The sequence below is a fragment of the Penaeus japonicus genome, unplaced genomic scaffold (assembly GCF_977035675.1).
Source record: "Penaeus japonicus unplaced genomic scaffold, GWHDUDI00000001_assembly GWHDUDI00000030, whole genome shotgun sequence".
Taxonomy (NCBI): domain Eukaryota; kingdom Metazoa; phylum Arthropoda; class Malacostraca; order Decapoda; family Penaeidae; genus Penaeus; species Penaeus japonicus.
This window is the reverse complement of record NW_028234432.1, coordinates 26,088,605-26,113,604: the sequence shown is the minus strand read 5'-3', so window position 1 is coordinate 26,113,604 and position 25,000 is coordinate 26,088,605. Positions and strand designations below refer to the sequence as shown.

The following is a 25,000-nucleotide window of genomic DNA, read 5'->3' as shown; positions in this document are numbered from 1 at the left end:
GTATATATGTATATATATATATAATATATATATATAGATTTATATAATATATATATATATATAATAGATATAATAATAGATAATATACATATATTATATATATATATATATATATATATATATATATATATATATATATATATATATATGTATATATATTATATATATATATATATATATATATATATATATTATATATAATATATATATATATATATATATATATATATATATATATATATATGTATATATATAGATAGATAGATAGATAGATAGATATACATTTATTCATATATAAATGAATAAATATATATATATGTATATGTATATATATATATATATATATATATATATGTATATATATGTAATGGTGCATATAAGTTCATACTTTTGTTTGTATTCTTTTATAAGCTGTTGGATTATAATTAATTTAGAAAACAGTAAATTAAATAATGGAAACAACACAGTAAACCAGAAATGTTAAGCAACCAATCACCAAATATTCTGAAAGAGGAGAAAGGGGGGGATTCTTCAGTTGCTAACTGGGACTTACATAGCTTCTCTGGGACAATTCTAAAAATACTTAGATAGGATTAAAATGAATAATAAAATATGCTAAAGAAGGCAGGGAATAATGCCAACTGCAAACATATAGAAGAAAAGGTGAATGTTTGTGTTAAGAATAATAATGATAACAATGATAGCAAATATGCTATAGTCACTGACACACAGTCAGGCAAAATGATTTACACCCATTTCTCATCACCTCCCATTCAGCCAATCAGGTACTTCGTATTTAGTCAACCGTCTTTTTTCCATCGAGGTGTGATCGTGATTGGCCGCAGACGCATAAGAGGCGTGGCTAGTTTTGCCTGAGTTGTGGCGATGAATATGAAAATGATAATGTATAATATTAATAGTAATGATAATAATAAGAAGAAAGAGGAGAAGATGAAAAGAAAGAGGGGGAGGAGGAGGAAGATGAGTGTTATCAGGAATAATGAGAATGATAATCATGATCATCCTCACTAATATAATACGCATAACAATTATATAAACGCACGACCTTAGAACCGCTCATCCATTCGAAGCTTTATGGCAACCAGAAGACCTTTGTATATTGTTATCCTCTCGTTGAATAATGAATAGGGAGGAGGAAGTGGAAGGGCTAATACGAAGGAAGGAGATATGGGGAGAGAAGGTGTGAAGATGGAAAGAGTAAGAAGAAAAGATGGGAGAAGCAGAAAAGGAGAAAGAGAGAAGGGGAAAGAAGAAAGTATGTGAAAGGGAGAAAGACATAGAGAAAGACGAGGTTGAAGAAAGAAGGAGAGTAGGGAGAAAGAGGATAAGGAAAAGATAAGAGGAGGAAAAGAAATAGAAGAGAAAGAGACACGAGGAGGAAGCGACAGAATAAAGAAAGGTGAGATACAGAGTACAAAGAAAGGTATGCGGTGAGAAGGATTGAAAAGAAGAAAGATGATACTTAAATATGAAAGATGTGACCAATACCATCATTTCTTCTTTTCTACGATCGTAATCTTGATTGATAAGCTATAATTGCGGGTTCTGTTATCGATTCACACAATAGAGTGGTAATCATACAACTTTTCTCAAAGCTGCATGAATACCAGCTGGGTAGGAGAGATAGTGTGACGGTGTATTGTGTGTGTGTGTGTGTGTGTGTGTGTGTGTGTGTCTAGTTGTGTGTGTGGGGGGGAGGGGCTGTTTTTTATCCTTATCTTTATCTTCATCATCATTATTGACGTAAATATTGCTGTTGATGATATTGATAAGGATATCACGTCGGTACTATTTATATCAATTGTATTATTCTTTTCCATTATCATTAGCACCATCAATATCATTATCACCATTATCACCATTATCACTATTATCATTATCATCTTCATCTTTAGTGCCAGGCGAGGAAGAGGAAAAACAGACGTTGAAAGAAAATAAAAAGAGAAGAGAAAAGGGAAAGGAGATTGAATTATTTCCTTGATTCTGGATCTTCACTGAATCCTGATCTAGAGAGAATATCAATTCCTTTCATAAGGCGGAGCTGGCTGCTGATATTGCGAAGGCAGACCTAGGGACTCGTGTCTCGCCAAGAGATACCGAGATATCTCACCTTTTTTTTTTTTTTTTTTTTTTTTTTTTTTTTTTTAGGAAGTGAAAAGACTCCGTAAGAATCAGGATGAAGTCTGTTTTGTGTCCTTTGCAAACGTAAGTGGTCCATTTTTTTTCTCTCTCTTTTTCTTTTTCTTTTTTTTGACAAATGCAGCCACCAGATACCCATTCACAGTCTTATTCTGAAACAGAAGTTATAGAAATAACGAATAGAATAAATTGTGTTTAGATGGCTGGCCTGTAGGAGCCAATAGTGCTGAAGAATATTTCACAACTTAACAGAAGCTAAAGGTATCTATCACTGTCAACGTGACACTCAAATCAATTAAGTGCTAGTCTATAGTCAAGTCTATTAACATTAGTAAATGTTATTCTACTATTTATCGCAGCAGATAATGTATGTGTTTATAAATCGATCATATATGATTATCTATCTTATAAGGCGTTGATTTAGTATCACAAACAGAATTGGTGGTGACTAAAATAGCTGTTTTTAGTCTCTTAATTAACCAAGCTCATCGATCTGATCGGCTAGATTAGAGCTTTAACATTTATGTTGAAATTTCAACTGGAGATTTTATGACTTTCTCAAGTCTTAGCAAACGATTTAAGTTGCCGTGTATCTTATTGTGATGGTATTTAAGTATGATAATGATGATGATAATGATAGTGGTAGCGATAATGATTATGATAATGATATTGATATTGATAATGATAATAGTGGTAGTGACAATAATGATCAGAATAATTATCATTATCATGCTAATGATGATAACAATGATAATATTAATGATAATGATGATGATAATAGTAGTAATGATAATATGATGATAATAATAATAATAATAATGATAATAGGTAGAAATGACAATAATGTTAATAAATATCATTGTGATGATGATGATAATATTAATGTTAATAATAACGATAACAATAATAATGATAATAATAATGATAATAAGGGAGCCGCCACCCCCCCCCCTCTCATGAGTTATAGGGGGCGTACCCCGTAATAATTACACCAACACAAAACCATGCAGAAAATAACCAACCATACCGACTAATCACCGACCCCCCCCCTCCCCCTCCACCATCCCTAAGCTACTTCACACCCATCGACACCATTGTTGGCTAGCGCTAAGTATAAGTATTATAAAGGTACATTATATATCACAAGGAACACTTCCATATCAATGGTGATGGATTTGTGATACGGGTCTATTATAGAAAATTATCGAAATTATGTATATTCTGTGATATATATATATATATATATATATATATATATATATATATATATATATATATATATATATATATATGCATATATATATATATATATATATGTATTATTATTATTATTATCATTATTGGGTGTCTGTTAATTTTATCTAAACGGAGTTTTTTTATTTTTTTTTTTTTATTTATTTTTTTTTTAATATGTTCTGCTTCATTTGATCTTACGGTAATGTATATTTTTTTGATTAGTTACACTGATAAGAGTTACTTTTTTTTTTTTTTTTTTTTTTTTTTTTTTTTTTTTTTTTTTTTTTTTTTTCTTAGTTTTTAGTTTCCTCTAGACAAAATTGTTTCTTTTTTGGAGTTGAAACATATTGTGAGAAACTCAACGGATAATGTGACTTCACAAACTAATTATACATATCTTATTTGATTGAAGAAAACCGAGAAAAATGCATCTGTAAAATTCACACTTTATGTGAATATATTGTTAATCTTTAACATAAAATACCTTAATGATTGAATAGTACGAAAGGACCATTTGGGAGACATTTGGGAACCGAAAAAGGCATTTGGAAACCGAAAAAGGCATTTGGAAACCGAAGGACACATATGGGACCGAAAGATACATTTGGGAACCGAAAGACACATTTGGGACCGAAAGAGACATTTGGGAACCGAAAGATACATTTGGGACCAAAAGAGACATTTGGGAACCGAAAGACACATTTGGGACCGAAAGATACATTTGGGAACCGAAAGACACATTTGGGACCGAAAGAGACATTTGGGAACCGAAAGACATTTTAGGGACCGAAAGATACATTTGGGAACGGAAAGACACATTTGGGACCGAAAGAGACATTTGGGAACCGAAAGAGACATTTGGAAACCGAAAAAGGCATTTGGGAACCAAAAGAGACATTTGAGACCGGAAGACACATTTGGGACCGAAAGAGACATTTGGGAACCAAGAGACACATTTGGGAACCGAAAGAGACATTTGGGAACCGAAAAAGGCATTTGGGAACCAAAAGAGACATTTGGGACCGAAAGAGACATTTGAGACCGAAAGAGACATTTGGGAACCGAAAGACACATTTGGGAACCGAAAGAGACATTTGGGACCGAAAGAGACATTTGAGACCGGAAGACACATTTGGGACCGAAAGAGACATTTGGGACCGAAAGAGACATTTGAGACCGAAAGAGACATTTGGGAACCAAGAGACACATTTGGGAACCAAAAGACATAATTAGGAGCCGAAAGACACATTTGGGAACCAAAAGACACATTTGGAAACCGAAAGATACATTTGGGAACCAAAAGACAAATTTAGGAACCGAAAGATACATTTGGGAACCGAAAGACACATTTGGGAACCGAAAAGCACATTTGGGAACCGAAAAGCACATTTGGGAGCCGAAAGACATATTTTGGAACCGGAAGAGACATTTGAGAACCAAAAGACAAATTCGGGAACCGAAAGAGACGTTTGGGAACCGAAAAGACAAATTTGGGAACCGAAAGACACATTTGGGAACCGAAAGAGACATTTTGGGAGACAAAAAGACAAATTTGGGAACCGAAAGCGTCACGTAGGACCGAAAGACTCATTTGGGAACCAAAAGACACATTTTGGGAACCAAAAGGCACATTTGGGAACCGAAAGACACATTTGGGACCGAAAGAGGCATTTGGGAACCGAAAGAGACATTTGGGAACCGAAAGAGACATTTGGGAGCCGGGAGAGTTACTTGGGACCGAAAGACACATTTGAGACCGAAAGAGATATTTGGGAACCGAAAGAAATATCTTTGATCACTTTGGTGAATTTCTTTTGCTTTATATGTATATATAACTGGTATGTAAAGAATATACATTTTAATGGTTGCAATTAAGTGTTTTTTTTATACAATTCTTTCAAGTTATCTATGCAAAAAGATTGAATGACTAGATTGTTATTTCTCCCTTGTTTTCTTTTTTTGCTTTGTTTTATTTCGTTTACTAGAAATAATTAATCTGTTTCTGGTAATCTCGTCCATATCATTTTCATTATCATTTTTTATTTACAGTACGACAGATCATTATTAAATCTGAATCGGTTTGAAGAATTGCTAAATCGAATGCTCATTTAATTGTATTTCCCCCCTTTTGTAATGTAGTTTGTTATATTCTTGTTATTGATATATTTGGTATACCACAGTTCTTTTTTTATACATTCTAATGCTTAGTTTTATCCATTTTATTACTATTTTTATTATTAAATCTGAATCGGTCTGTGTGGATTGGCAAACGCGAACGCAAATACAACAACATTGTTACCACATTGTGGATAAACCTTTGTTTGAATTGCATTGTATTTATATCCACTATTTATGGGAAATCTGAATCATTTTTTAATTAGAAAATGAAGTGGTGTCATAATCACTTTGAGAATTTTATGAATGATGCTTAATCCGTATTAATTTGTAGATAGTATAATAATGATAGTTCATGTCATTTCAAAGAAAACAAATCTGACAAAACTTACAATAAGAAAAAGGTATCATAAACATACGATAGCTCCATCAAACAAATATACCATCTTAAACCAGCGAAAAATTACACAAAAGAGCTCCTATAAAAATATTAATAACAACAAAGAAGGGTGTCTTGGAGAGAATCATTGGCAACACTTTGAGCAGGTGAGGCTACACTGAAAAAGTATCTTATTTCTCTTTCATCTACTACACTTACGAAGCACCAAAAACAAATTTTTAAATATCAGAAGAGATATTGAAAGTAATGACGGCCAACTGAGCCGAAAATGAATGGATGTTATATAGATTAAAGCATTATTCAAGACGATTTATGAAGACTTGGTCCACTCGCGAGCTTTCTGTTTAACTCATGTAGTCCATAAATTCCCATTTATTTACTATTCCTGTATTTTCTGTTGTCCTTTAAATTCATTTTTGATTGTTTGGTATACTGCTTTCAGACTGAATTCCGATAACAGCTTAATGCGTATGATAAAATACCGGAACTGAAGAATTATTGTAATCCATGTTAAAGAAATTACGGATTTTTTAATTTTTTTTTTATGGAAACAAATAGCGGAGTATCCTTATATAGTTTTAGACGAAATACCACGAATACCATCATAAGAGAATCATGGAATGTGCTTGGGACTTTGCGAAGTGTGGGTAAATTTTTTTTAAAGATATGATGATAACTATGACACAATATTCCTCTTTGCAAATAACGAGGAACAGGCAATTTTTATGGTGTTCCATTCTATATAGGGGGGTTAAATCAAGGTACCATGCAAGCTGACTGCATTTGTATTAGGTGTCAACTAATGACCGTCATTATAACTGTAGCGACGTCAAGTAATAGCCACAGCCTTTGTGTTGAATGACAAGCAAACAGCCATCACATATTCTAGCGAGATGGATCTTAGATTGGTACCATATATAATAATGAATTATCCTAAGAGCATATACAAGCTCTGTGTTACCGAAATGTATTTAGGAGAGGTTTGTTGGCCTTGACTGGAGCATCAACAGGTACAGAGGCTGTAGTGATCATTTGACACATTTCAACCAAAATTAATGCCAATGCCATTGCCATTGTTGGTTTTTGCAGGTTAGGAATACTGTATGAGTAGTATATATCGGGTAACGTTCAGCAGTTCGAAGTCGTAAATAATTACTTTTTTACCAGGTAAATTAATGTTTAATTCAATTTTGAGAAGAGGATAGCATCATGTCAAGAAATGGAAATAGTATGTAATTCCTATAACAATTTTTGTATTTCACTTTCAAATACTATATCCTTAGAAGATCCTGTTGTCATAATCATAAAGGCCAATTTAAGATTTAAGAAATATTTTTAAAAAAGCAATCATTCTATAAATACTTAATATCAGATTGTTACAAATTGTGCTGTATACAAGAAGGGAAGTGGAATAGGAAAGTAAATAGATAGACAGATAGATATATGAATACATAGCTAATTATAGAAGGAATTATCTATTATTCTTAGTATCAATTTCTCTCTCTCAATATAGTGCATAAGTTGTAATTTCAGAGTATATATATAGAGAGAGAGATAGATAGATAGATAGATGATGTTATCAGTTGTAGATTTTGATGACAATGGATATATTTTGTACTGCTGAATTGCATTGAACTATAGGATTTATTGCAATTTATGTAGTGGGTGCAGTTATATTGGAATTCTTAATTAATCCAAAGTTATTGCTTATCCCTCGTCGATATTGGGTTATCCATTATATCCCTATCTTGTTTTATTTAAGTTCCTTAGCCTAACCTTTTTAGTTTTTGTGTTTATTAACTCATTATGATATTTTCCATATGTTATTAGTCATAATGTAAGATGTGTTTGTCTTTTCCTCAAGTTATTACTTAACCAATGACTACATCACATTGCATTCACTTATTAAACCATCTTATTTTGCAACTCTCAGCAACATCTGGATTGAAAGCTATTCCACATTCTCAATGTTTGATGACAAGCTTTCTCACACGTAAAGACTTTTTAAGGTAGTTGGGATAAACCTCTCATTTATGGCATTATCTCAGGAACAAGTCTGTTCTGTCTCAGATAGGTCTCGACAGGAAGGTCATCTGATGTTTGAGTCTATGGATAAAAGCTTTAAGTCTGATTTTCTCTTTGAGAAAGGACGCTCGGCATGCATACATTACTGTGGCTATATGATAATTATTACTGCTACTTCTGTTATATTGATATTATCATTGATATTATTATTGTTGTAAATGTTATGATTTTTCTCGTCATCAATTAAGTATTGTGATATTCTTGCCATCATTATCTTTATATTGTTTTACCATTTTACTGTCAAAAACATCTTCAACATTTTTGTCATCACCATTATTAGAATTAGACCAATATTTAGTCTTTAGTCTTGATAATGGATGAATATGTGAATAACGATCATTATTGCTGTAAGTATTTTCATTATTATTTTATTTATTGTTATCATCAGTTTTATCAGCATTTCATTCTACTATGTAAAACATGGAATATGATTCTCTTATATAAGTGTCTTGATATATTCAACTGTTTCTAATCTCTAAACTGAAGAACATATATTTTCTTCTTTTATTTCATTATTATTATTTTTTTTTTTTTTTTTAATTATTACTTCTATTATCATATTATTATTTGTTCAATATAACTTTCAGACATGGATATCACTAGTGCTTTTGCTACCTATGGAACGTGCGTTGAGCGAGAGACGGAAGTCCGAGAAAATGTCCAGGCTGCAGTGAAGGACCTGGAGAAAACGTCTTATGCCATCAATACAGGGCTGGAAAAGATGCATAATACTAAAGGGATACAGGTTAGTTCTTTCTTTTCTTTTTTCTTTTTTTTTTTTTTCTTTTTTTCTGACTTTTTACTCTTCTTTTTCTTCTTCAACTTCTTGTTTTTTATCCTCTTTTTTTCCTCATCCCCTCTTTCTTTTTTTCTCTCTTTTGTCACCTCCCCATGCTAGTGTCTCTTTTTCCTTCATCTCTGCCTCCTTTTCCTTTTTTTTGGGTGAACTGAATTGTCCTATTCCCTCAGTTGAAGCTGGCCACCTATATACTTTGCATTCTCCACAAGTACATTTATTTTCTGCCTCCTTGGATTAGCTGTACCTTGGAGAAATTGTAGAGTTGTAAAAAGGCTGACTGTTTTTTGTCTTTCAAAATTTACCCTGAAGACTTTTCATTTTCAGCATCCCTGGTGGTAAATAGTGCCATGTATCAGGCAATGCTTACTTTTGTAGGGTGAATTATGTCAGTGGGTGTGGGTAAGCTCAAAAGAACATGAGAGAGATTATGATATGCAATTTGAAGGCCTGTTACCTTAAATCAGAATTATTTTTATTTGCCATCACATACAGGATTGGCATAAGGCCAGTGGATGCTTTAAATATATTAATGCCTTCTTGGCCCTTCTAATGATGCCACTTCACCATCTGTCAGGTGCCAGATAATAAAATAAAGTGGAAATAAGGAGAAGTTAGAGATCTTAAGATGCTATGCTACAAAAGTGGTACCAGTACTCTATGGTGTCCCCTCCTCTTAGTGTAATAATCATAAGGCTGTGTTGCCCAATGGTTAATCCATGGTTGACCACACAAGAGGTAACCAAGGGCTTTGCAAGCAACTTGGAAGAGCAGATGTATTGGCAAAGAAAAGAATAATTCTGACTGCCAGTTAAGTAAGTTAAGTAAGTGTAGAAGAGAATGATTTACCAGAAACAGGTAACCTCTATTTTTATATAATTTAGATGAATTGCATCACACAGAGTTGTCCTTGTCCACCAAGAAAGGAACATAAAATTTTACATGGTATTCCACTGTAATTGCATTTTTTAATTAAGCCTTGTCTACAATGGCAATTTTAATTATAATAATCATTACCCAATATTGATATAGATACACTAAAAATACTGAAATTAAAGTCTTCATACTTCTCACATGAATTAGACATGTCACCTGCCAGCAAGGCCTGTTTAAAGCATGACATGACACATTCTATTCAGAAAGAAGACCTTAGGTACCATGGTATGCATGTCTAGTCACCCAGAATCATCAAATTTACATCAACAAAAATAAGTGGCTTCTTTCTGACTGTTTTGAAGAGTAAGGAGAATTTATTTCATATTTTAATAGATTTATGTGGTGAGATAATTCTTTAAATTGCTTCATGGATCTTTGGGTTCCCAATATTATTATTTTTTTTCTATAGCCTTTTAGTTTATTTACCAAATTTTTTTGTTTTTACCTCTCTTCATAGTTTAGGTGAGGAGCTATCCATATTCCTCTTAGCTTTTCAGTTATCTTGAGTTTCATGATTTTTTCTATTAGCTGCTGTATTTGTTTTTCATTGCCTAGATTAACCCCAATTGGTCTTGTTGTTAAAGACTCCTTCCAAGTGTTTGCCTTTACTGACAACACTCAACTTTTGCACTGTATTGTTATTATTCTTATTACTACTACTACTATTACTACTACTACTACTACTACTACTACTACTACTACTACTACTACTACTACTACTTTTTCCCTCCTTTTATGAAATCTAGTTAATCCATTAGTTGTGTAACTAACACATCATACCAAAGGTTAATTAGTGTCATTTTGCTCTTATATCACATATAGACTCATATATCATGTCATAAGTGTAGAAAATAATAAAAAACACATCTTAAGATGTGGCCCGTCTCAGAAGGGTTAGTTGTTTCAGACACTCTGTCTGCTGTGAATGTTTCATCTTTTATTTTATTTTCTAGTTCCATCCTTCCTTTCTTTCTGTCCTTTCTTTTCTTTATGTAAATGACAACAGCTTTATCATTTAAAGTTGTTTTTCCATGTCTAAACTATTCATATGCTTTTTTTTTCTCCCATTTCAATATTTCTAGGGGGAAAAAATTCCTCTTCATGTTTTAGCTTAACTGCCAGCCTCTTTTGTTTTACTTGTTTTAATAAACACTAATATCATAATGAGTGAATGAAAGAGGGCATGAAAGGCCTTGATTTGCTGTGTGCTGCTCCCTCGCTCAGTAATAAAACCTGTCTTGTGCGCTGCACAGGTGTCACTACTGCCCGACTAGTGACAAAAAAGCAATCATATCCCCTGTATCCAACAGGTTCAGAAAATATTTAAAGTACATGTAGTAGAAGAATTAAGTAAAAATTATAAGTCATAAGTCTAAATAGTTAAATTTCCAGCTCCACAAGGTATTCAGGTGTGCAGGTGTCCAAAGATTTATTTTGGTATCTTTTGTTATTATCTTTTTTGTCTTTGATTAAGGATTTGAATTTAATTTGAATTGTTTTGAATTTTATATGTATTTTTTTTATTTATATATATATATATATATATATATATATATATATATATATATATATATATATATATATATATATATATATATATATATATATATATATATATATATATATATATATATATATATATATATATATATATATATGATTCAGACATACTATTGGAAATGAGTTTTATTTAGCTGGATGGGAACCTGGCTACAGGCACAAGCAGTTGACTCTTTCCCGACGGGGCACGCACTATACGAAAACCCCTTTGCCAGGCGATTGCAATATTGCATTGTAATTGTCACACTGGCATGATGCCCCAGCATCGGGAATTTAACTATGTCACACGAGTGTGACACACCGTCATCATTGGGTTAAGGGGTCACACACCTCAGTGGTCACACAGGTGCGAGAGAAACTTGTTACTCCCATACAAACACGCTGGTAAATCCATTCTGTGTTCATATTCTCAAGGAATGTGTATTTATTGACCAGAGACATGAGGAACAAAGGGACTAAAATGATAGATCATTCCTCACAAGTGCAAGGGATTATTCTAGTACCAGACACTTGGTATTGGTCTGAGGATTAAAAGATTAATTAATTACCTCTCTTAATTACCTATCTCGTTACCCAGCTAATAGTTTATACTCCTGTTGCATGGTTGTGAGTGTGTCTGTTATTCTCCTTCCAGTCATAAAGCAGTACATTGTGTAATAACTGATGAAAACATAATATTACAGAACCTTCAGTCAATCTGTGAAGATTGTGTTTCTCAGTTAACAAATGTGCCAGCACTATACGAAGCCCTGCAGGAGAAAGTTCCAGCTGGCGAATACTACCGTTTTCACCATAACTTCCGAGGGACCACCCAGCGCCTAGTTGCCGCCACATGCCTCATAACATACCTGCGAGAAAATCGGTAAGCATCTAAAATGTCCCATTATTTTCTGTTATATTCTTCAGAACCTCTTACCATGATATTTAAGTGCTTGAGATTTAAATGTCAGTATTCAATTTACAGACTCGCTCCACACGAGGAAGTGGCACAATCCTTAGGTCTTTGTACACAACGTGAAAAAGGTTTTCACCTTGATCTGGAGGACTACCTGCTAGGTACACTCAGCATCAGCCATGAGCTAGCAAGACTGGCCATCAATTCAGTTAGTGCTGGTAAGAAATCTTATTCCTTTCTCAGTATTGTAATTTGTGTATCAAGTGCTTATATCAAATGAAGGGACAGTTTTTTAACCCATTCATGCCGGGGCCGTTCCGGCTTTGCGCAGTCGCAATACCGGGGTTCTCGAACGCATAAGCCTAATGCCTCGAGATTCTCGGGCACACAAGCCGCGAGCCTGGGTTGCCCGCTCGCTCTACCCGAGCGCGCGGCTTCCCCTCATAGCTCGTCCAGGGCGTCTGACGCGAAAACCACAATACGTGCTATCATGTCAACCGGCGTGAATGGGTTAAATGCAGTACACTCAGTCCATCATTTTAGAACTTAATGGGTAATTTCTTCCATTGCTACTTGGGGTAAGAGCCATGCAAGCAGCATATGCTAGACCCATTCGGGGGATCTGCCAGGATAATACTGGTAACTCATTCAAAGAAACAAGTACAAAGTTAAACAACCACAGACAAATTGAATGTGTATGCGAAGGATTGGCAGATGGTAATGGAGTCATAGGGGTAAGGATTATAGGGCTTTTGGGGTAAAAGAGTGCAATTATAACCGACTTTCATACAGCAAATTCACATATACGAGAATGATGTCTAGTTTGCAAACAAGTATTTTCAGTTATTATTTTCCTCGTGGAGCTCACAAATAAAATCCCCCTCCTTCCTTTGTCTGTTCTCTCTCTCACTCTCTCTCTCTCTCTCTCTCTCTCTCTCTCTCTCTCTCTCCTCACCTATCCTCTCCGATTTTCAATTCTCTATTCACCTCTCTCTTTTCTCTTCTTTTCTCATCTGTCCTTTCCTTTCTCTCTCTTGCTCTTTCTCTCTCTCTTTCTTTCTTTCTTTCTTTCTTTTACTTACCCTCTCTTCCACCCTGCATATCTCTTTGAGGAACTGATTCATGTCTTTTACTTTGCAGGGGATTATGCACGCCCCTTCCAGATACAGCAATTCCTGAGAGATCTGCATGCAGCCTACTCCCTCCTTTTTCCAAAGAATGAATTACGCAAGAAATTTGATGAGCTCAAGTATGCTTTGAAGAAGACAGAAGAGGTTGTGTATAATCTATCTCTCCGAGGCCTCAAACCCCAAGACAGTGAGACTTCAGGATAATACCGTTGTCTGCATCTCTTTTCTTTTATCGTTGTCTCTACAGTAGCTTCATGAAAAAGACTTACATCATTTGTTATTAAAGTCCTTCAATTTTCTTATGGAGACATTGATTTTCCTTTGTAGAAACAAAGGTTCTTTGAAGTTTTGTCTTGTCACATTTGCTGGAGAAATGTAAGTCATTATGCTTACACTGACCTACTGTTATAATTATTTCTCATATATTATTATGATGATAATGTGGATCCAAAATCCCTATATATATATACATATAAATATATATATATATATATATATATATATATATATATATATATATAATATATATATATATATTATATATATATATATATATATATATATATTATATATATATATATATATATATAAATAAATAGATATATATATATATATATATATATATTTATACACACACACACACACACACACACACACACACACACACACACACACACACACACACACACACACACACACACACACACACACACACACACACACACACACACACACACACATACATACATACATTCATATATACGTTTTCATATTTGTAGACTAAAAACGTTAGTTGCTTAAAAAGATTTACAGAAAGGTCAGGTATTTACATAATTCAGACCAATACAGAAGAGTAACATATAGATGGCTTAATGACAAAGCTACATCCAATCATGAAAGCACCATTCCTTATGTATGTTAATGCTTGGCAGGTAGATCTGTTATTTTCTTTTGTTTCCTATTTAAAAGTTCATTTTTTCATTTCTTTTCTTTTTTTATATCATTGATTTTTTTTTCTTTCTTTCTTTCTTTCTTTCTTGTGGAAGGACAGACAGAAAGGCAGCTTTTGATATTTATTGAAGTGATGGGAGTGCTGCTGTCATTTTATCTATGTTTTTTTGTGTTTTGTTTTTTTTTCTGTCTAATGAAACGTGGGCTCTTTAATGCCAATTGTAACCTATGCACTCCCTTCCCTAGCAACCCTACAGAGGATTGACATGCTAATCAAGATATATAGTAGAAATACTTGATTAGCAGTGCGTAACTTATTCTGAAGTTTTTTTTTACATTACAATTTTAATTATTGATAGACGGAAGGTAGAGATGATTTGCATACAACATATTATTTACAATGTTTAGCCGTATTTTCATGTGTATATGACATGGTTTTATAGAGGACTTGCATTTCTTATTTGCTTTGAAGAAGTACTAAATTGATATTTGTTTATTTTTGTGGGGAGTTACTTAACCCATTCATGCCGGGGCGATTCCGGCTTTGAATGGTCACAATGCCGGGGTTTTCAAACGCACTAGGCGCGAGCCTGGGCTGTCTGCTCGCTCATCCTGAGCGCCGGCCTTGGTCAAATATCTTGTCACCGTCATCTGAAGCGAAATGTGTCAGCATGTCATCTAGAGCGAATGGGTTAAAGAACATGATGTAACAAGTGCAAGTTCTTTCATTTGTGTTCATATTGATGCAATATGCATTTAAGCATTATTAGGAGAATGTAAACATAATTTTGATAGGATTGTAATGTTATATTGTTAAAAAGAATAGAAGTATAGTAGTTGCCAAACATACTTTTATATACATATTTTTCAAATCCTGTATTTGTATTTTCTTCCTTTTTTTATTTGTTCTTTTGTATGATTAGCATCATTTTTTTTCCCCTAGATAACAATGTATTGCTCATCAATTCAGTAATGGTAAGGCTAGAGTGTTTGTACATTTGGATGATGTATGTATTAATTTTCCTTTATATATTCATTTGACTACTGATCATTGATTTTGCTCATTTTTGACTTGTAATTTGATTGAAGACGAAAAGAAACTCTGAAGTAATCACCAAATGTTGAAAGTGTTAGTTTCCTGTAGTAGACTATTGTTAAGTCAGATTTTTCACTCTCATTTGAACGGAAAAGTGTACTTGACGATGCTACTCTGCAGATATGTTTAGACTTTGAGTGGGAGTTTCATGGGGAGTGATTTTGTTAAATTTTCTTCTTGGCTTCAGATTTTGACAAGAAGGACTTGAGTCTGGGGTTTCTAGAGAAGCGTAGAAACATTTTTTAGCAGCTTTCCTACTTCAGTACAGAGGAGTAAAAAAATAAAGTTTGAGATCTTATTGCAGAATATTTTACTTAGTTCGTTACAACTGTCTTTAATGCTTTTCCCAGATTATTTGCTCCTTTCTCTGAATGAACAAAGTTTTTATTGTTAATGTTGTTGAAGAAAGGCAAAATATGCATTGCCTCTGTTTTTGGAAGAGTTGCAATTCTTAATTCCAGTTACATTTGTTTTCTTTTATGTACAGTATGTTTGACACAAGACATAATGCCTTTTCTTGCTTTTGCTTTTATCATTGTCTGATTTAGTGTTTCAGAAGTAGAACATATGATAAAGAAAATTAATACATTTTAACTTGATAAGTCTAGTGCACTATGGAGAGAAAGTTTTTCCATCACACTTATGCTATGTTTCTTTGTTTTTTTTGCTTGTCTTTTGCATTGGTTTTGTTCATGTGTATAATTGCTGCTCTGTGCCAGGAATTCACAGTGTTATTTTTACCTTTGTTTATGAGCTATGTTTTTTGAGCTTTTGTTTAGGGGTGTTAACCCATAGCAGACAGGTGTCATGAAATTCACAACGGCTCTGACGGGCATGTGGCACTAGTCAGAGCTACAACTTTCTAGAGTCAGTCTAAACCCTTTCTTCTTCTTCTTCTTCTTCTTCTTCTTCTTCTTCTTTTGATGGATTTTAGGGAGAATATTTGTTAGGCAACTCTACACTCCCAGGAAGGTGGAGAAAATATTTTCCCTGTCCCTCTAACTTTTAGCCGGTGCCAGCAGTGTCAGAAATTGCCCGGCCTGACTACCTGTTAGCTCATTAGGCTCACTTATTTGATAGTTTGAGTAAAGGTTAGCCTTCTCTTTTTGAGTCTACATTATGTCCTTGCAGCATTAGTGTAGTAGTGTTCATCACAAATAATTGCTCATGCTTCTAAAGCCCAGGACCCACTAGCCAGACTTGGTTCTGGTCCCAGGGCCTTCTCCAGCCACCCAGACCTCAGTTTTGGTTACATGACAGTTACACTCCCCAATGTTTAATGCATCGAGGCTGGCTTCAAAATATCATTAATGATGTTATAACTGTACAATAATCTTTAACAAAGATGATTATCACTGCCCCCCCCCCCCCCCCCCCAAAAAAAAAAAAAAAAAAAAAAAAATAGTGGGATCTGGGTAAAGAATGCTTCAGGTCTGGCTCCCTCGTTTGCAAAATCGAGCACCCAGGCCAGGTTTAAAGGGTTTGATCCCAGAGTCAGATAAGGCTAGTGGAATTCCAGCCTAATGTAGACAGATTTTTTTGAGTTGAATTGCTTGAATGTATTGAGAAGGGTTGAATGTTTATTGGATGATAGAGGAGCAAGTCAGCAGAGTGTGTATGAATTTTAGGAATTATGTTATTCTCTCCATTAAATCATACATGCCATTTGAGATTGATATTATGTTATTTTTCATTATGTTTTAAATTCATCATATAATATGTAATGAGGTGCATTGAAGTCATTAGTGAAGAGTCAGTGTTTTTACAGCTGTCAGCAAAATCATATAAACTAGCCAGAGCTTTTCACTCCACAGTAGTATTTGAATTACTTTATGACAACTTTTCCATATGGTAAATTATCAGAGGTATGTTTCAGTATGTTCAGCACCTCAACCACAATTTAGAAAGTGGGAAGGCTGTTTCGAGAGTGCAGCAGCGAGCATCTTATTAGTATTCCTTCAAATGGCATTTATTTTTCTGGTCTATCTCGTGTTTTCTTACAAGAAGTTCTTCATTTGATGTGAAGGTGTCAGTGTGTGGCCCTCAATCGCTGTAATTTCAACAGGTATTTGATCTTTAATTTGTAAGATATTAATTTAGTCTCAGTCCATTATTTACCAGACATTTTTTTTTGCAGTGAAAATTAGTCTTTCTGTCTTTTCTTAGAGATAGACCTTTTAGATCTCCCTGGCAATTTACTTTCAAGTACGGAACTAGAATTTAATTGATGCAGGTTTGTTGTCCTTTACTAGATCGCATAGCAAGTTGACTGTGATGATAATTAGACAGTGCACCATTATCAGATTGGACTAAATATTTTAGGGCTTCACCACATATTACAGAAAGTTTGAAGTGGATGTAGATAGAGCACTGATAATATAATTGCAAGAAAAAAAAATCTTATTTTGAAAGACTTTTTGGGTGTGCATATAGATAGTCTTTTTATTGAATGGACCAACCTGATGGAAGAAAAGCTTGTTTCGCCACACATGTATACACACAGCACATAAGTATTTTAGGGAATACCTTTTTGTCATTTAGGCTAGCGATTTGCTAACACTGTGTAGAGTGAATGGATTATGAACATCAGTATCTCCATTTACTAATTCTGTGACATCAACCAACCCAGATTTTGGAACTCTAATTCATTCAAAGTTCCTTGTTCATAAGATTCCTTCATTCATTTTCCTGCTTCTCTGTCTTTCTCTACTTTTCTGCTCTTCCTCTGATGTGATTTAATTGGATTCCTTCTTACTGTTTCTGTCTTTCTTTATCCGTTTCTGATCCTAGCCTTAATTAGATAACTACAAAAAAAATCTACCAAAAGAGAGTTATTTATTGTAAGATTAAAAGTACCCTTATTCAAGAATCTTCAGATTGATAAATTTACATCTTTTTGTATACATCCTTCTTAACCATCTCGCACATTCTATTGCATCTGCATTTAATCTCAGTGCACTGTTTTTTTGTCCATATTAAAAAGACAATATTACTTTAAGCATTGTTGTTGGCATTTAGCAATGTATGGTGTTTAAACATTTGTGTATTTGTTCCTCCCATGTATACAGATATGTGTAGGATAATTCTAAAACACTTTTGTTGGAGTTCTTAATTCCAGGATGAGGCAGAGGAACAGAATTTTTTATATAATATGTTAGATGACAAAATATTTGAATGTACATAGTTATCATCCATTGATAAGTGCCAACAGGAGCTTCTTTTGTTTATTTGTTTAATGACACACATCATTTAAATGCAAAAAAAAATATGCAGTAGTATTTGTTTTATATTTTTTACTCTTTCAATAATATTTACTTTTATCAGTTCTTGAATAACTGCATTTCAGTTGTGGAATGTGCATGTTTTTTTTTTTCTAATTCCAGAGTAAATACAAAGTTTTTGTACCATTGGTACTTATTTTTCATAATTTATGTATTATTATTTTCTCTCTCAAATCCTTCAACAAATACTCACGGTAATGTTCACTGAAAATGGCAGACTTTCTTTTATTATTTTACTATCATTTTTTATCTATCACTGTTTTATCTATTACCACTATTATTATCTTCATGCTCTGTTCTCTTCTCCATTTTGCCCCTTCTTCACTGTCCTCTCTGCAATGTTCCTTATTCCGCTCTCTCTTATTCTGTCTCTCTCTCTTTCCCGCTTCCAGTCTCTTTCTTTTTGCTTTCTGTCTCTTCCAAACAATGCTTTCTTTGTAAGGGAGTGACTCGAAGGCTCACAAAAATGTTGGGAGTTGAAAAGAGCATTAATTTGGAAACAAAGTATAAAGAGATACCTTAGAGAATTAGTGAAGGAAAATAAGTAAGAAGGAAGCAAGGATGGAATGAGTAAGAATGTGAGAAAAAATAATTTTTTCAGAAAATATAATGGCTAAATACTGTCTTGGTAGCACAGAAGGTAATTTTTAAGAGGATTGCTTAAATGAATGAATATTTGGATGTCTACAAATATGAAGCAGGAGTCTCTGAAGATGTACATTTTTATACTGTATTTTATTCAGTTTTTGAGTATTTTTTTTTATTTCCTATATTGAGATGAATATCCTTTCCTGAATTTATTATCTCCAAGCAGCTGCTCTTATTAAAAAGTTCATTAAAAAAAACTAAAGCAAAAATAGTTTGTATGGTCTGAAAAATGTGTTAAAAGGTGCAGGTCCAACTTTTTCTGTCTTTCTTTCTTTCTTTTTTTTCTTTTTTTTCATAACATTCATGAATGTAAATACAAAAAATCTCCATAGATATGAAATAGGCTGTTAACTGTAATTAAAAAAAAAATGAATCTGGAAAGGAAATGGTAATATACTCATATTTTCTTGAAGAATATGGTGTTCTTTTTTGAACGAAATTTGTACCTGATGTTAGAAAAATTATGCAGAACTTATTCTTACCCTATTGTGTGGCATGTTCAGATGATGGTTAATCGGGAATACTGTAGTCTTATAATGACTAGAACTTCCTGGTGATCTCTTATCATTTAGTCATGTTAAGAACTAGTATTTATCTTTAAATGTGAAATAATGAAGTTACTCAACTTACTGTATCGTTACACAAAAATATTTTTGCATTTCTGTCTGTATGACGTTATGTAATGTGTTTGCAAAGTATGCTAGTCAAAACTGCAAGCGTAGACTTGCTCACATAAAATGCCTTTTCCATTGATAATGAAGAAAGTTTTTTTAGGATATGATAAATGACAAGATTGAAAAGAATGTAGGACATAAATGCTATGTGCATTTCTCATATTTTTTTTCATAAAGTGTAACTGCAAAATATCATATATGTAATAAAAATCAGCATTGTGTTTTGAGTTTTATTAAATTTTATCTAGTCCTTCATTAAATTATTTCCTAGTAAGTTTACCGAGACCTAATATCTTAGGTATGTGTTTGCATTATTTTCTGTAAATTATCCTGTTATCCAATGTTAATCATATAAACAGGAAGATGTTACTTGGATAAATTATTCAGACTAGAGGAGAGGGAGATAGAGATTCTTGTAACCGAAATAGAATTATTCAAAATCAGATTTCACGTCCCGATGGCAACCAATGGTCGGATGCTGTCAGTATTGGCTGGCGACGTCGGGCTAAACTTCATTTTGAGATGGAAAATTTAATGAAATACCGTCGATCGCTAGGTCAGGAGTTTGACGTCGCATGACTTTGGCGACCATGGGTCTATTTTTCAGGGTGTCCGTTAGATGGCACAATGGCAACATTACTACCCTCCTCTCTTGCATAGCATACACTGGTTTTACATTTGTTTATCTAGAGCTATTCTACCAAGAAACACTTGCGTAAATATCATCAAGCCTTGCATGTCCAACTACAGCGAAGAAAATGGGAAACTGGGTTGCTACTGCCGTATGTTTATTCATTAATTGTCCCCCAACCACCATCGTTATCGCAATCTCACGGTTCTTGTTTTCGCTCCAGAGATTGAATGTTTACCCAACTTCGTCATAAGGCGTTATTCTTTTTACTGACTGTCTGTTCTGCTCAATGTCTGCCATGCCTGTTATGGTTAGCAAAACCATAGGTTCAATCGTCAGTTCGATGTCGGCCGAAACGTCCAACCGAACCGACGTCGGCAGCTGACGTGCCGACGACATCGACCGGAGGTCACGTCCCGAAGTCAGTCATCTGGTCGGCCGGTAGAGCAGAATACATTACAATATACAATAGAAATAAGAGAAGTAGAGACTCGGGATTCTCGAATGAACGTTCCGTCCCGCCCAGGGTCTATAGTCACTCCGACCATCAGCAAACCTCGTCAGCTGGGATACAATTTATTTTGTATGATTTTGAGTCTCAAATATAGCAGAAATTAATAATCATTAATAGCTAGTAAAGATTAGCATTATCATATTATCATCTTTGAGTATCACCATGCATTATTAAAACTTATCACTCGTTATCTCTAAGGCAATCGGACAACTACTGATTAGGTTATTCTTGACTGAGTTTAGCTTTACCTTACCATTCATTTACACAGAATAAGCAAGTTTCAGCCATTAATTGTTGGCGTATGCTCCTACCATATATCATGTAACTTTAAGTATCCGTTTCTTCCAATTAATGTTATTCTGACATTTCCTTTTATCAATAAGCTTTCGGCCTATATATTGATGGAAAATATATGTCTACTATAGCAAACCCGCAACATCGTTCTTGGAGACTTTTAGCTCTCCCAAAGATATGACATAAAGTTTATACAATAACTGTTTAAACTTAATGCTTTTTAAGCGAATGTAGTTGTCGCTAGAACTACTAGGATAGGCTATGGCAATTTTCTAGTTCCCAAGACCTATTTTACGTGGTTAGTCACAAACATGAGATTCACTTTTTCCTTCTTTTTTTCCTTTTACTTTTCACAAAAGAGTGCATAGATATACTATAATTACATAATTACATGTGAGCGAAGTGAAGAAGTCACATTACGCCAAAATAAGTAACAACATCTCCCCACAACGTGAGTAATGCCCAGTGTCACCCATGTGGCGAAGCACCACACTTCATGGGGGATGTGAAACAGTGACTTGTCTGTTCGGAAAAGAAATAACATCGCAGATTGTTGTTATCAGTGCGTAAGTAGGAGCGTACCATGTTTCTCTTGATTTAACGGTTGATTTCTCAACCCCACCTTAGCTCCTAAGTATCTTCATTAAAAGGAAAGTTTGCCAATAACTATTTACTATCAGGTTGGTACGATGGTAACGCGCCCTCGTATCCCCGCGTTCGGCAGATCGAGCCCCGTCCAAGCTCGTGAGTTTCCACTGTCGCCTGGCATCACTGTTGTGGCTGGGTACCACGGTGGGTAAGGACCAAGCTCTCTCACCTGGTAGCACTCGCTGACACAGACGGACACGCAATAGTACATATAAACCCGGCGAACTATCTACTCTGCAAATTTGGCTTACTTATTGAACCCACGCCCACCACGCCCTAAAGAGAAAACTAGCTGACTAAAACGGTTTGATGATCCCGTCTTCTATTGTTAAAGTTTTTGTTAGCTTAAACCCCAGAAGCAAACATGTCTAAGTGGCGAAAATAATGGGGAAGGAAAATGTTAGAGACAGGGATTTGGCGAGATTTGTTCTACATCACTTTAAAACACTTAAAACACTTTATTAGAAAAGCAGCTAGCGACAAGGATGGAGGATACACCCCCCCTCCCCTCCACACACACACACACACACACACACACACACACACACACACACACACACACACACACACACACACACACACACACACACACACACACACACACACACACACACACACACACTCTAACACCACACTTTTAGTAGAAAACAAAATATCATTTAACAGCACTTTAAAACGTCTAACCTTATCATGTGTAAGGTTATATCAAACGTTTATTTTTATGTGCGCGCGTGTGTTATTACAAAAGATGTTGAAAATATGTCTGTTGAATATCCTTATCATTATCAGTTTTCCAGGCCTCGAAAGTAGCAGGTAATCAGCCTTTTTTATTTAATACTTAATAGATTATTTTCGAAAACACAACGATTATAAGCAAGAAACAATTTTAAAAATCCTAGTACTGAGTCGGTGTTCAAATTCCCCCACCAATCCACAGTTTTTTTTATTCTCTGCCACCTGAAACGTAAAACGTACCCTCTGACCTCTCTAACAGTTAGAACAACAGAAAATTTAATAAAATAAATACGATCCAATCAACCAAAATGTCCAAAAAGACGCCTTTTCAACAGCAAATTAATTCCGCATATTCATAATTTTTAATTCGTACAAAACTAGTGATTAGAAGGTGTATCATAAAATGGCAGAATGAGAGCCAAGGACTGACCTGAATGCCGACGGATTAGTAGCACGCGTGACCTTGTCGGAAAAGTGGTACATTCTGTTTTTAACTCGATCATTATTTATTTTCACTCATTTACCTTTTAGCGTGCTTGATTATGATAACGAGTATTCATTTACACGTGCACAAACATACAAGAAATACCCATTCACATTCTCAATACTTTCATTTATTTGGCAGACTGCTTATCAGTATATTTTGATAACTATTAAATAATTCACTTGTGCAGACATCAATGTATTTAACAATTAATTTCAGACCTACTTTGTTCATTTAGTAAAATAATAAGTTACTAATTAATCAAATTTGACATGGCGGGCAATTTTAATACGCCGAAAAATTTATCTAGTTGTGCTTCTAACCTCATAGAGGCCTACCTAGGATTTTTACTTCATATAGACACACACTCGAACCACACAAGACTTGGCAGCATCTTGACATGAGCACTAAAGCCAAAACATTCCTGCAATATTTCTTATTTGTTTCTTGTTCCAGTGTCTCATTCAGTATTGTTGTTGTTTATCACTTTGACTTTTATTGCTTCTGATAAGCTTTCACTTCGCAACATATTTCCCGTAAGACAAACTGAGTTATCAAATGTCGAACTTCAACATGGGATAATTACCCCAGCACACCTGTATAATTACCACAAAAGGTTTATAACACAAGATAAATCTGTGTAATTATAGAAATCACAAAAACCTAACCGTAATAATGATGTCAAGTTTCTCAATCGACCCGTTTTTAACCTCTTTTTTCCTAATTTGGGTTAATCCTTTATTATAGTTTTGAAGTTTAGTCCTGTATTTAACACCGGCTGACCAAGTGCATAGGAACAAGCCTTAATACATTATTACCATAACATTAATCAAATTCTTAATTAAATCATTCATCACATATATTGGATGAGGATGGCGCATTTGTTGCCACGAATTATTACTCGTCCGTAGAGTTTTCTTTTAGAGTATGAGGAATATTGTGCAATCATGGAACCATGATTGCCTCTTGGAGGAAATCTGTATAAAGTTTATCATATAGTTCCTCGGTGTAATGGCATAAAATATTCAATACCATACATCCAATAGAATGACTTTTGTTGTTAATTTGCAATATGCTCCCTATGCAATAAGTAATAAAAGTACACATTAGCCCTGAATTAGAGTGCCATGATAGCCTCATGTTATATATTCATATCTGTGACATGACACTAAGATATTACCAGCTTATATGATCAGCTGAATCAACAAGCTTTCGGAGACGAAGCGCGTAACATTATATTCATCCTCCAAGTAATAGTGCTGAAATGGCTGTCTCCAGAATTAAATAAATTTTTATTCGTATTTATAAACCTGCGGAAGTGAGACATTAAATAAAAAAATACTAATTGCTCTGTTTTCCATTTCTAATAATTCATTTTGCTATCTCACGTGAAGGTAGAGTCATCATTTTTTATATAATACTAATATGAAAAATGGCACCATTTTTTTTTTTTTTTTTTTTTTTTTTTTTTTTTTTTTTGAGTGACTGCGCAATATCCTCATAGAAACGTTAAACACCATTTTGAAACTACAACTTTTGTGTCGTCATTTAAAGAGAACAGTTATGACATGAAAAAAAAACGTAACAATAAAATGCCATTGAGTCACTCTAATTGCTTGTTACATAGGAAGAAAATACTGTTGTTTAATTCCCTATTTAAACGCCTCAATCTTCCAATACCATTAGATAGAGTCGATTATCCAATGGATTATGATATAAATGGCCATATTA

At 34.1% G+C, this 25,000-nt stretch overlaps 2 protein-coding genes across 2 annotated transcripts in view; one reads left to right on the top strand and one right to left on the bottom strand.

The window, feature by feature from the left end:
* Positions 1 to 25,000, bottom strand: part of LOC122251510 (uncharacterized) — a 526,911-nt gene that overhangs the window by 472,063 nt on the left and 29,848 nt on the right. The window lies entirely within an intron of this gene.
* Positions 5,929 to 13,612, top strand: trsn (translin). The gene is made up of 5 exons (XM_043000134.2): positions 5,929 to 6,057; positions 8,584 to 8,741; positions 11,972 to 12,150; positions 12,253 to 12,401; positions 13,324 to 13,612. Exons 2-5 carry the CDS (start codon positions 8,586 to 8,588, stop codon positions 13,515 to 13,517), a joined length of 678 nt encoding a protein of 225 aa, XP_042856068.1. The 5' UTR covers positions 5,929 to 6,057; positions 8,584 to 8,585; the 3' UTR covers positions 13,518 to 13,612.

Bases quoted from the DNA above. Each gene is read 5' to 3' on its own strand.
- trsn (XM_043000134.2), top strand. From the start codon at position 8,586: ATGGATATCACTAGTGCTTTTGCTACCTATGGAACGTGCGTTGAGCGA. The intron at 8,742-11,971 runs GTTAGTTCTTTC...ATAATATTACAG, and splicing joins ATAATACTAAAGGGATACAG to AACCTTCAGTCAATCTGTGA. The intron at 12,402-13,323 runs GTAAGAAATCTT...TTTACTTTGCAG, and splicing joins CATCAATTCAGTTAGTGCTG to GGGATTATGCACGCCCCTTC.